Raw genomic sequence first — 12,641 nt, forward strand, 5'->3', positions numbered from 1 at the left:
ATCTTTCTCCTTTTACTCCTCTCTCCTGATGCAGAAAGACAGACCTTTGAGATAGTCAAGAAGCACTAAATCCACAAGCGGATTACCTTTGAAACAGCTGGACAAGGGCCTCCCAGAAATGGCTCCTGAGGCCTTAGTACCCAGAGCCTTATCAAAGTGCCCAGTCACTGGGTGAGGCTTTCCACACAAAATGTATTACCTAAGTCAAAGGACCACCAGGACCACCGTATCATTCTCTGAAGGCAGGGTTAGAAGCAAACGAAGTAAGTGAGAAAAAAATCAGGAGACAGTGAAGACACCCAAAGAGAGGTGTGCTGTGATTTTTAGTTAGTGTTTGCAGAAGCTTACCCTAAGAACATTTATTTCTTACATAGTACGGTGCGGAAAATGATGGTTTAAATCTGTGGGCGTTTGAACACAAAATTCTCAAGAGAATTGAGAGCAAAGTTGAAAGTCTGATAACAAAGATGTAGTTACCACCTGGTGGCAGCATATCTAAACTAAAGACAGTATGAGGAGTGTGTGTGTGCCTGTGTGTGTGTGTGTGTGTGTGCGCGCGCGCGTGTGCGTGCACGCGCATGTGCACACGCACCCACGCACGCAAGTTCAGGGGAAGGATCATAAAATCTCAGAATCAGAACCCAACATTGCTGCCCAGCCAATTCATTCAACACTGGGAGTTTCCCTGACAATCTTCCTACTTAGTGCTTGTTTGGAGTGCACGCGCCACACGCACCCACGCACGCAAGTTCAGGGGAAGGATCATAAAATCTCAGAATCAGAACCCAACATTGCTGCCCAGCCAATTCATTCAACACTGGGAGTTTCCCTGACAATCTTCCTACTTAGTGCTTGTTTGGATTCCCTTTGGGGACCTCATTACTATCCCCTTTCCAAAACTCAAGTCAGAAAGAGGCAGATTTGTCCCAACACAATCAGATGACCTCCAAAGCTGTGGTAAGGAGATGGCATAGAGCCTGCCTTCCATAATGTCTGTCCTGTGAGTGAATGAATGAATGAGTGAGGGAGTGAGTCAGCTAGTGAATAAACACGGCCTAGTTTCCTTCCTATTTTCAGCCTCTAGGGTTGAATGGTAACAAAGGTGGAGGACTGATAACCTCCGCTATTTAGATTTAGGAAATAGCTCCCCTGTAAGTATCCGTCCCAGGGATGGCAAGTTCTGACCCTAGAAGAAGGGCAGGCCAGGAGGGTCCTCTAGCTCAGTGGGCAGCTGACAGACTTGACCCCTGGGAATATGCAGACCCAGATTCCTGACCTAGTTCTCCCTCGATTAGACTCGTAAGTTACTAAATCTTGGAGCCCTAGCGGTCTCCTCTATAAAATGAAGATAACTTTATCCACCAAGCCCCAGGACGCTCAGATGAGATCACAGATAGGAAAGCAGTGTGTTGACTTGAAAGGGCCAGAAGACTACTGTGCTGGCTGGTGTTACAAATATGCGTCTTAGATTTATCAGTCTGTCCTACTTATTTATGACCTAAACTGCCTTCTCCCCTAGAGAGTCACTTGTAGTAAGATGAATGGTTCCTCCCCAGGTACAAGTTGCTGCTGCTTCTGGGCCAGTAGTAAGTGGTCAGTCTCAAGATTAAACCACAGAGACAGAAACACAAATCATATCTAGATTCAGAAAATTCAGAGTTTATATGATCTGGCAAGTGAAAACTGCAGTGGGTTTCCTCTGCCCATTCCCCAAACAGCGGAATTCTACAGCCTGCCTGTTGGTGGCCTCCTTCTAGCTCCACGGCAACCAGAATTCCCCACCCCCCGCCCCACCCCCTGGAACTTTACAAGATGCCAACTGGCCGCAAACCAGGCAAGCTCCATAGCACTCCACCGCCTTGGTAAGTGCTGAAGAGGCTCAGCGGCTCACGCTGTGAGAGGCCCAGCAGACAGGAGTAATGGGATGGCTGCTGCTAGCATTCCGTACAGCTTTGCACTGCTGTGGAGGGGGGATTTCCTGTGTTGGAGCATCCAGAGGGATAAGAGGTGTTAAGGCTCTCTGTCAACACTAAACCAACTGCCAGTAAAGTGCAGGATCCTTCAACTGTTCAACTGCCCCACCGTAGGGACACAGGGCAGAAATGATGATGCATGGTCTCTGGCTTCCCAGAGTGGTACTAGTTTTTCTCCAAATGTTCTTTTGTGAATGAGTCTCTGTTCCAGACTGAAAAGGACTGTATCTTCCCTCCACCCCGTTGTCTCACCAAAAACCAGGAGTGGGAGCAGCAAGTGGCAGAAACACAGATGCTCCAGAATGCTTGTTGGGTACATGGAGAGATGGATCGATGTGCAAGGGTAGGGGGCGCCAGAGGCTGTTTTGTGAGCTAACATCTGGGCCGCACAAAGAGGAGGCGTGGCTGGAGCTGCTAGATGGTTTTTCTAAAAGAAACCACGACTAAAATTTGTCGTGTTAGATGGAAACTTCCGGCACAGAATAAGGAATATGGTCCTAAAGACAGAGAGACCTGGGTTCAAACCTGGACTCTATCACTTATTAGCTGTGAGACTCTGGTGGAGTTGCTTAACCTCTCTGTGCCTCAGTTTCCTCATTTGTAAAGCGCAGGTTAATAAGAGCACCCCTGTATGGTTGCTTTGAGGATTCAGTGAGGTAGAGGATGTGGGTGGTGAGGATGAAGCCTTCTCTCCTCACCTTCTTGCTGGGTTACGGCTCATTCGGGAAGAGTTTTCATAAGTACTTTAAGTCCTTCCAGTTAGGTGCTGAGAGCGAGCTGCTACCTTTCTTTCCCTCTTTCTTCTCCTCCCCCAGAGGCACAGCCAGTCTGACTACCAAGCACCTAACAACCACTGGACCACATCTTCCAGGTGTTAGGGTTGCAGTGTCAAAGGCTCTGCTGGTGTCAGGGTTCACCTCTGGCCCCCTGACCCGCCCACATTTCCTGCTCCAAAGCACCCTCTTAATGCCTGCTTTTCCGTTCATGGATGGGAAAATCAGGCCCAACACCTTGTCGGCCCAGGTCCCCGCGGTCTTCTCCTGGGGCTGAAAATTGGCAATACTCAACCTAGGCCATTCCAGAAATTCCTCTATCAATAAAGCTGATGGATGCATTGATAGGTTATTTGTCTTGTCTTGTCTTGAATCTATTAATCAGACCAGAGGGAAGGAGGGAGAAGTGTAGGCAGTGTTTCAGAGCTCTTAGCATCTCGTAGCAAATGGTGGTAACATATAAAGAAGGCCCTTAGAGGGCCAGTTGTGTGGTCCTCCTGCTTCAACCCTGATATGTGCATCGAAAGCCAATGTTTATTTAGACCAGTGGTTCTCAAGGGGAGTGGTGCTGCCCTCTAGAGGGTGTTTGGAAAATCTATGAGGGTATTTTGGGTTGTCACCATGATGCAGGGACACTACTGGCATTTAGCAGAAGGAAGAAAAATGCTAGACAACCTTCAGTGTGGGGGACAGCCTTGTTTTGTGTCCCTCATGACTTTTAAATATTTCACTAGATACACATATGGGTTAAAAAAATAACTGCTTATGATACATATTTATACATATGTGTATATTTGTACATATCTGTTTATATGTATATGTGTATATTTTTAAATTTAATACAGCAGGTATAAGGAAAAGTATGGGCAAAAATCCCCACCAAACTATTACAAGTGCTATATCGGTTGGCTGAGTGGAGTTATGAACTTTTAATAACTCGGTTATACATTTCTTTTTTGTTTCCAATTTTTGGAAGAATGTATTATTTTTGCTATTATAAAGAATTAAGATAAACAAAAATGGGCAAAATTTGTTAAGCAATTTACAAAAAAAATCATATCCTGGAGATACGATATTTTGGAAATAAGTTTATTATATATTAATCCAGTAAAATCAGGTTATCAAAAAAACCCTGCTTATAATTTTCTGAGCCTAGAAGCTAAACGGCTTCATTTATAAAATACAACTTGTATTTTTGCATGGTTTTGATATACACCAAATTTTCCAGGAATTCAATTACTATGAAAATGGAGAAGAGAATGTGAGGAATCATTCACCATTTAGGAAAATCCAGGCATTGATGCCAGCGCTGCTGGCGGCATCCAAGTCACTGATACAATAAACATGTCGGTCAGCACTTGAGGCTGTGACACTGGCAGTGATTCTGAGTGTAGGTGACTGCAACTGACTAATGCACTATGTCCTTGCATGGAGGCACATCTGAGCATTTCCTCTCCTATGAGTTCTCTTCTATATTTCAATTGGGACTTATATTTGATTTCTAAAAATTTCATATGTAGGTAGGTTATATTATATGTATCTCATGTCAGGGTAGTAGCGGGGGCATTACAAAATGTTTGCTATAAAAAGGGCCCGTTGGAACTGACAAAGTCAAAAGCCACTGATTTCGCTTCTGGATCACAAGGCAATGCCTTCATCGACTCTGACTTCCAGGCCCTTGCTTAAACTTTCCAGTCACACAGCAGTCATAGCAGAGGAAGTTTGGAGAACGATTCTGCTTGTCACAGCACATGATGACCTGTCTAACTTTGTGTAAAATGGGATCTTCATCACTCCGGAGTGGGGCAGGGGGTAAGCAAGGGAATTTCCCCACACACAGCAGAAGGAAGAAACGCGTTTCTCAGCAGAAAGATGGAAGCAGAACTGCACTGTGCTACTTACAGAGGTCCTCGGTGGCAGCTGGGACAAAGGCCGCCATGGACTCATACAGCTCCTCGTCACAGCCGGGGTTGAGGGAGCACTTCATGAGCAGGTCTGTGGAAAGGTGGGCCATGGACTCATACACAGAGTCAGCCTCCTCCCCTTGCATCAGTTCCTCTTTAATGTGACTCTTCAGCATGTCCACAGTTTCCTGAAAGAGAAGGTGGGACCCCACAGGCGCACTGACACAGCCGGGCTCTCTGGGTAGAGTCAGGCCCTCGAGTGGGCTTGTGACAGCAAAGTAAAGCCTCACACGCATGAGGGTTGCAACTACATGCGCATGTCTGTATTTCCCACCACACTGAAAGGCCCCTGAGGCCAGGCTCCAAGTCTTTTTCTTTGCTTCATGTTCTTTGTTTTAATCTTTGTATCTTCCTCCAACACTAAGAACAGAGTTACGCACTCAGAGGAGACACCCATTAAATGTCCAGTGCCCAGAGGATACAAATTTAAAACTTTCTCGTGGGTACCTATTACGTGTCAGGGACAGTGCTATGGATGTGCCTATACATTATCTCATGGCATCCTTTCCACCACTGTTTGAGAGTGTCTCCTATTCCCTGGTCAAAAGATGTGAAAACCAAAGCTCAGAAAAATCTAGTGCCGTATTCATGGGTCTGCAATCTTGGCTTCTGACCTTTCTACTATAAACTAGTGGTTCCTCAAATGGCAACAAATGGCACACAAAGGTATAACCCTTGCTGATTAGTCAAATGGAAATTCAAATGGGCTAAACAGGGCTGCAGCCAAGGTGCTCTTGCGCTTGTGTGTAGTCAGAAGTCCCTTGGGGACTTGATCCACTAGTTCCTTCCTGCTCCTTCCACCCATTCCTTCTATTAGGCTGCTTCAAAGTGCCTGACAGCACACCGCTCCAAAGTGCCCGCCTCAGTTTTACATCCTGTGCCCAAGAGGAGAGACGGTCTTGGGTGAAATGCCCTGAAGTCAGAGAGGCCCCCTTTGTCATTCTGCCTCCAGGTGGTTGTGAAGCCAGAGAGGTGGCTTCTCTGAAACCCCTGCACAACTTTTCCTCGTAAGAAACTTTGGTGTTTCACAATCATTTCAGCATCAACCCACAAAAATTCTCATTTTCATCATCACTACCCCAAGAGAGCTAATCTGCTATCTGACACTCTGTGTTGGTTTCCTGATGAGCCCCAAGGAGTGGAGCGCTGGAGACTCAAGGTCTGGCATTTGGTTCTGATATGGTGGAAAGAGGAAATGGGACGGTTCTTAGAGGTCATGAACAACACAGAGGAGCAAGCTTTTGGGGGCAATGCTGGAGATGCATCGGTTGAAGTGATTGTAGTTAGAAAACAAAGATGATGTGACAAATGTGAACCAGATTAACTTCAGTGCAAACTGGAAGTGCATCTTTCCACGTCCCTGTGACAGAAAGTGGGAGAATGCTCCCCAGCTTTACCATCAGCTAGGTTCAAATCCTACCTCCACCCTGACTAGTGTGGGCCCCTTGGCACAATGACTTGGCGTTTCTAGGCCCTTTTCCTCCTTTGTTGAAGAGAGAGAACAATACTGTCAACCTCAAAGGATTGTGGTGAGGATTAAAGGAGAAAATGCTTTTGCCAATCAACTAAATTCAATAGATAGTAGTGATTAATATGAATACAGTATGTTCTTAGTAAAAACTATTGGCGGGGAAATGAAACACTGCATTTTATACATTTGTGACTCCAAAGTAAAGTGAAGTAAACACTCCTGGACTATAAGTACCTTTTAGCCTCATTTATGTCAATGATGCCCCAAACAGGCACTCATGCTATTCTGTTTATTCAATACATTTAATCACCCCCCAAATTTTGGGAGGCCTCCTCTGTATGTCTCAGTGAGTCGTTGCCTTGTAGATTGTCAAGCACAGAGCAGAAAGCTAAGTTTCTAGGGAGGTGTCAGGCTCACTCCTGTCTGGAGGCAGTGTTAATTGTTCCTTTTGAGGTCACAGCCCCATGTGAGAGGATGAGCTATTCCCGCTGTGAACTGTGAAAATGGAGGAAAACCAGAAAAGGGTCGAGACAGGAACGGCAGCTGCCTCCAAAACAATGGAAGCAATATTGGGACATAGAACAAGGCCTAGGCATGGGATGAGATTACACTTAAAGAAAGACCCATAAAAGTCAGTGATCAAGGAGGATCTGTGGGTCCAAAACCAGGGAAGCAGATAAACCTTAAGACGGGCAGAGGCTCAGAAAGAGAGAGAGGTTGTCAGCAGAAGGTGGGGCCTCACGGTTGGCCTCCCTGAAGCCTCAGGTGCAGAGCTTTACTGTGGTCTCCGCTAAGGAAGGAACCAAGCCTAACAGTTCACCTGGGCCTGACGGTGGGCATGGGAGCTGGGAGCATCCTGCCAAGTACCTTGGAGGTGGGTGGGGAGGTGACTGAGAAAGACGGATCAGCATCTACTTTCAGCAGATTCACTCTATCAATGCTCCATAAAGTCTTCAAGGGCGGATCTCAGTGCTTTACATATATTATTTCTTCTTATTCTCAAAACAACCCTAAGGGTAGAATTATTATAAACTTTCTCCCACGTATCACAAAACTGAGAGAGACGGAGGACAGATACATGATTTGCCCAAAGGCACATGGCTGACAAGTATTGGTGAGGAATTTGGATCCAGATCCATGTGACTCCAGAACTCATCTCTTAAGCCCACGCATACTGGCCCTGCCAGAAGAGGCACGTGAGAACATGCTAGAGATGAAATCCACCCAGGTCTTTAGTGAAAAGGCAGTCCTGGGACCACATGGTGCATTTCCAATCCTAGAGCCTCTCCTGCTGTGACCTTACCACATACTCGTCGATGAACTGCCGCAGGTCCCGGAAGCCGTGCTTCTCAGCAATGGTGTTGGGGTAGTGGCCGTGCTTGTTGGCCACACTATAGGCCTGTAGGGCTCCTGGGCAGGTGAGCAACAGGGCAGTGAGGTTCTTCAGTCCATACTTGGCAGCAAAGTGCAACAAAGTGGGCAGCTCTTCATCCCTCTGATCTGAAAAATTGTCAAGGAAAACTTAATGGTCAGATAAAAAGGAAGGCATGGGGTGGTAGGGGGACTTCCCTGGAGGTCCAGTGGTTAAGACTCTGCACTTCCACTGCAGGGGTCGCGGGTTCAATCCCTGGTCAGGGAACTAAGAACCCACTTGCTGCATGGCACAGCCAAAAGATTGAAAAAAAAAAAAAAAAAAAAAAGGAAGCCACGGGGCACCTTGCTCATGGAGATGAAGCTAGAAGCCTAGTATGGCATCCAGCAGGTGCTCAATCATTACTTCTTGGTTGATTGATCTAACAGCTTCCTCTGTGGCACCACTGAAGATGACAGAAGAAATGATATGTCAGTTAGCAAATCTAATCTTTAATATCCTACCTTCTTTCTTTAAAAAGATTGGAGAATCCTGAGAAATAATACTAGTTCAAAATGTGCTGATGTTCTAAGGGCTTAAGCAGCAGCCACAAAGTACAACAGGGATCATGTTTTGACCTTCTCTTAAAATTTCAGAGCACTTTAAAACAATTGCTTTACGCTGATTAAAAGAAAGAAATCCTGGGACTTCCCTGGCGGTCCAGTGGTTAGAACTCAGTGTTTTCACTGCCGTGGGCACGGGTTTGATCCCTGGTCAGGGAACTAAGATCCCACAAGCCATGTGGCGCAGCCAAAAAAAAAAAAATCCATCTTCTTAGCTCTTACACCCAATTTCATAAAGTATGCCAAGTAATCCTGGGGCTGTTCCTTAGCCTTTCTGTGGCCCTTAGTTTTGAACTAGAAATTATTTCCAGACTATCTCAAAGGGACCTGGAAGGATTAAGAAGATGGTTTTCAATGAGCTCTTTGTTTAGGACAGGTTTTGAATGATGGTATTAATGCGTGGGAACCCCAGGATGCCCATTAACCCTCTGATTTGTGGGAAACAAAGTATTTCTGAGAGTCACTGGATCCCCATGACACCCTCCACCTACTAATATCTGGATACAGCAAGTTAAACTCAATCAAGGAAATAAACATGTTTGTGTTGTGGAGTTGGGAGACAAACCTTTTTTTAAAATTTTCATAAAAGTTGATTTCTAAACCCAAGAGTGATACATAGATGTATATATACATATATTCTTTATGTGCATATATATACACACACACACACACACACACATTTTTTTTTAAAGAAACTGCTTTTTATTTATTTATTTATTTATTTATTGTTGTGTTGGGTCTTCGTTTCTGTGCGAGGGCTTTCTCTAGTTGCGGCGAGCGGGGGCCACTCTTCATCGCGGTGCGCAGGCCTCTCACTGTTGTGTCCTCTCCCGTTGCGGAGCACAGGCTCCGGACGTGCAGGCTCAGCGGCCATGGCTCACGGGCCCAGCTGCTCCGCAGCATGTGGGATCTTCCCGGACCGGGTCACGAACCCATGTCCCCTGCATCGGCAGGTGGACTCTCAACTACTGCGCCACCAGGGAAGCCCCCATATGTATTTTTTTTAATAAGACAAACCCAGCTTCCTATTCACCAGGATATGATCCTTGGAATGAAGGTCTGAAAATGTCCCCAGGATCCCCCATGATTGTCAAACTATGAAATACTCCCTCCTGGGCTTCCCAGGTGGCGCAGTGGTTGAGAGTCCGCCTGCCGATGCAGGGGACACGGGTTCGTGCCCCGTCTGGGAAGATCCCACATGCCGCGGAGCGGCTGGGCCCGTGAGCCATGGCCGCTGAGCCTGCGCGTCCAGAGCCTGTGCTCCGCAACGAGAGAGGACACAACAGTGAGAGGCCCGCGTACCGAAAAAAAAAAAAAAAATAGAAATACTCCCTCCTGAGCCTCAAGTTCAAGAATAGAGAATATTAACACCTGCTGGAAGTGATGTGAGAACATTCCACAGTAGGAAAATGGAGAAAGGCAACAAGAGAATGCACCCAGGAGAAGGACATGAAGGTAATATAACCTCATCCTTATGGTTCTCGGAGGCTGTGGAAAGATGGAACATAGGCACTGGGTAACCAGGGGCTTGGGTCCCATTTGTGTAGTGCAGCTGAGATGTGAAGGGAGAGTGGTGTCTACAAAAGAACCATACCAGGCACGCCAGGCATCATCCCCATGCAAGTGTTTCTCCCAGCTCCTGGCATGTCACATATGCCCATGAGACTGCTCCTCCCTCATCAAACAAATATTTGTTTTGAGCCTACAGTGAGCCACCAGGCACTGTCCCTGTCATCATTCAGCTGACAGACTAGCAAAAAAGACAGACACAGCTGAAGAGTACAAGAACCCAACATGCTAGGGGAGCTGCAGCACGTAGATGGAACCTACCTGAGGAAGTGCTGCAGGATGAGGGGAGGAAGAAACTGCGTTCCCATGGGTCGAGGTGGCAAGAGGCAGGGCGGAATTTTCATTAGGTAAAAGAAATTCATACCTTCCACAGAGCAGAGCACAGAAGCCAAGGGAGAGAGTAGAAAGAGGTGAGAGCAGAAATGCAGCAGGTGCCCCTTGGGAAGGCCTTGTATAAAGGTTGAGGAGTTTGGACTTGATCTAGAAGACAAGTGAGAAACACAAAGGGTTTTTAGTAAGGGGATGACATATTCAGATTTACAATTTGGAAGAATCCCAGGCTAGCCAGAGAAGAATGACTGCTTCTCAGAGGATGAGCTGTAGAGCAGAACCCAGCAGAAAACATAAGCGCGGGCTGACTGCACACTGAAACCGACAAACTGGAATCAACCCACTGCTGGTTTCCTGAGGTTTGACTGTTGACTTACTTGTCATCATATCTTCTTCTTCCAGCTGGTTGATTCCAAAGAGGTGCAGCCCACTTGCAGGGATGTTGTTCTTTAGGGACTCTGTTAGCAGTTTATCAAGGGTCTCTGTGTTGTAGGGCACAATTTTAAAGGCCTAAATACAAAAGTGAAGATGGTCAGATTTTAAATCCAGCTATCTCCCATCCAGTAGATTTGAGACTGGTGAACCATGACCAGAAACTACAGGTCCAGAAAACTCCAGTGTCCTTTCACCATCCTTACCTGACACATGAACTCCACAGGATTTGCAGCATTGGACAATAAATTCCCAATTTCCTCCATGTCAGTATAATAGCTGATAATGGTTTCGCACACCACTAAATCCGCAGAATATATCTTCAGAGAAACATTCCCAGATGAAAGCTCTGAACAGAAGAAAAGATACTATAAAACTGCTCTTTTTTTGTAGTACAAGAGTACAGGGAAAAGCATTCATGGATTACTTAAATGGTGAAGAAATTAATTGGGGACTGGAAGAAAGATCTTGGAGGTGAGCTGCAGGATTGGGAAGTGAGGGAAACAGTGGAAATAGCAGTGGGCGCACTAACACACGGGAGGGCTCTGAGTCAGAGGAATTATCCTCACTGGGTCTGCAATTTAACTTTCGGAAGATTTTCATCTGTTTTGCCCATTACTGTAGGCCCAGTGTCACAACAGACAGGAAGAATAGTTGAATTTAAAGCACTTTATACAAAGGGCAGTGGTCGCCAGAGGTGGGACCTGGCGGTGGGACTCCGCCGAGCTTCCGCCCCATTGGGCCAGTAGAAATGATTCACTTGCTCTGCTGCCGTCATTACTATGTGCTCTCCTTGGGTGCTCTCTCTCTTCTACACCACAGGAAAGGGTTTTGAGGGGGGAAAGAAAAAATTAAAAATACACCAACCGTAAAGATTCGACTCACAAAAGAGGAAATGCGACAAGTAGAGATGGAAAAATATTTAACCTCACTAGAAATCAAAGGAATGCAAATGAAAACAATGGACTACTTTTTAGAAACATATCAAATTAGCAAAAATATTCAAAGTGATAATGCCTAGCATTGGTGACAATATAGCAAATAAACGAGAATAGTAATATTTCATAAAGCAATTAAGCACTATCTTCCAGGACCCTTAAAAATGCCCATTGTTTCGGGGATTCCATCTCAAGGACATAATCCTAAACACAAATGAAAAAACCCTGCCTGCATAAAGATGCTCAATATACCATCATTTAAAACAATAAGACAATAAAACCAGACATAGAGAACGGACTTGAGGACACAGGGCAGGGGAAGGGTAAGCTGGGACGAAGAGAGAGAGTGGCACTGACATATATACACTACCAAATGTAAAACAGATAGCTAGTGGGAAGCAGCTGCATAGCACAGGGAGATCAGCTCGGTGCTTTGTGACCACCTAGGGGGTGGGATAGGGAGGGTGGGAGGGAGACGTAAGAGGGAGGGGATATGGGGATATAGGTATACATATAGCTGATTCACTTTGCTATACAGCAGAAACTCACACACCATTGTAAAGCAATTATATTCCAATAAAGATGTTAAAAAATAATAAAATAAGACAGTAAGAAATCAGAAATTACATAAATATGCAACAATGAGGAAATGAAAAATTAAAAGATGATACTTCTATTCAACTGACTATTATATAGCTTTAAACATTATGGTTTTAAGATATAGATCCAACACAAGGGACTGCTTTTATAAATTATGGTACATCTATACAATGGATTACCTTGCAACCATTAAGCATCATTTTGTAAAAGAGTATTTATTAACATGGGAAAATATTCAGTGTATTTCCAGGTAACGGAAGGTGGTTACAAGACATAAAGCTATGTACACAGATGTGGGAAAATACAGAAACCAGTCTCCTTGGCAGGGTGGGCATATGGGTAGTTTTCTATCTACTTTCTTTTATGGTTACTGTATTCTCCAAGTTTGCTGTATTGAGCACACATTACTTTTGTAATAGAAAAAATATGTTATAAAATGGAAAGTTACAAACTCCCTATAATAGTACAGGGGTAAAGGGATGAAGAGAGAATAAATTAAGATTACATAAAGAAAAATGGAATATAAGGTAATAGATACTATTGGAACAACTATGTTTATAACAAGTATGAAAAAAGGCAAAAAAGACTGAGTGGTAGGGTGTCAGATGACTTCTTTC

The 12,641-nt window shown here is 45.1% G+C and overlaps 1 protein-coding gene across 1 annotated transcript in view; it reads right to left on the reverse strand.

Annotated features, from left to right (window-relative positions):
• The window catches only part of PIK3AP1 (phosphoinositide-3-kinase adaptor protein 1), a 108,375-nt gene that overhangs the window by 46,768 nt on the left and 48,966 nt on the right, over positions 1-12,641 (reverse strand). Inside the window, exons 4-7 of the mRNA XM_007456191.1 lie at positions 10,693-10,835; positions 10,432-10,564; positions 7,485-7,681; positions 4,649-4,838 (exon numbers count right to left, since the gene is read on the reverse strand). Coding sequence (XP_007456253.1) covers positions 4,649-4,838; positions 7,485-7,681; positions 10,432-10,564; positions 10,693-10,835 — 663 coding nt within the window. The remainder of the gene's footprint in view (positions 1-4,648; positions 4,839-7,484; positions 7,682-10,431; positions 10,565-10,692; positions 10,836-12,641) is intronic.

The sequence above is a fragment of the Lipotes vexillifer genome, unplaced genomic scaffold (assembly GCF_000442215.2).
Source record: "Lipotes vexillifer unplaced genomic scaffold, Lipotes_vexillifer_v1.1 scaffold184, whole genome shotgun sequence".
NCBI lineage: Eukaryota > Metazoa > Chordata > Mammalia > Artiodactyla > Lipotidae > Lipotes > Lipotes vexillifer.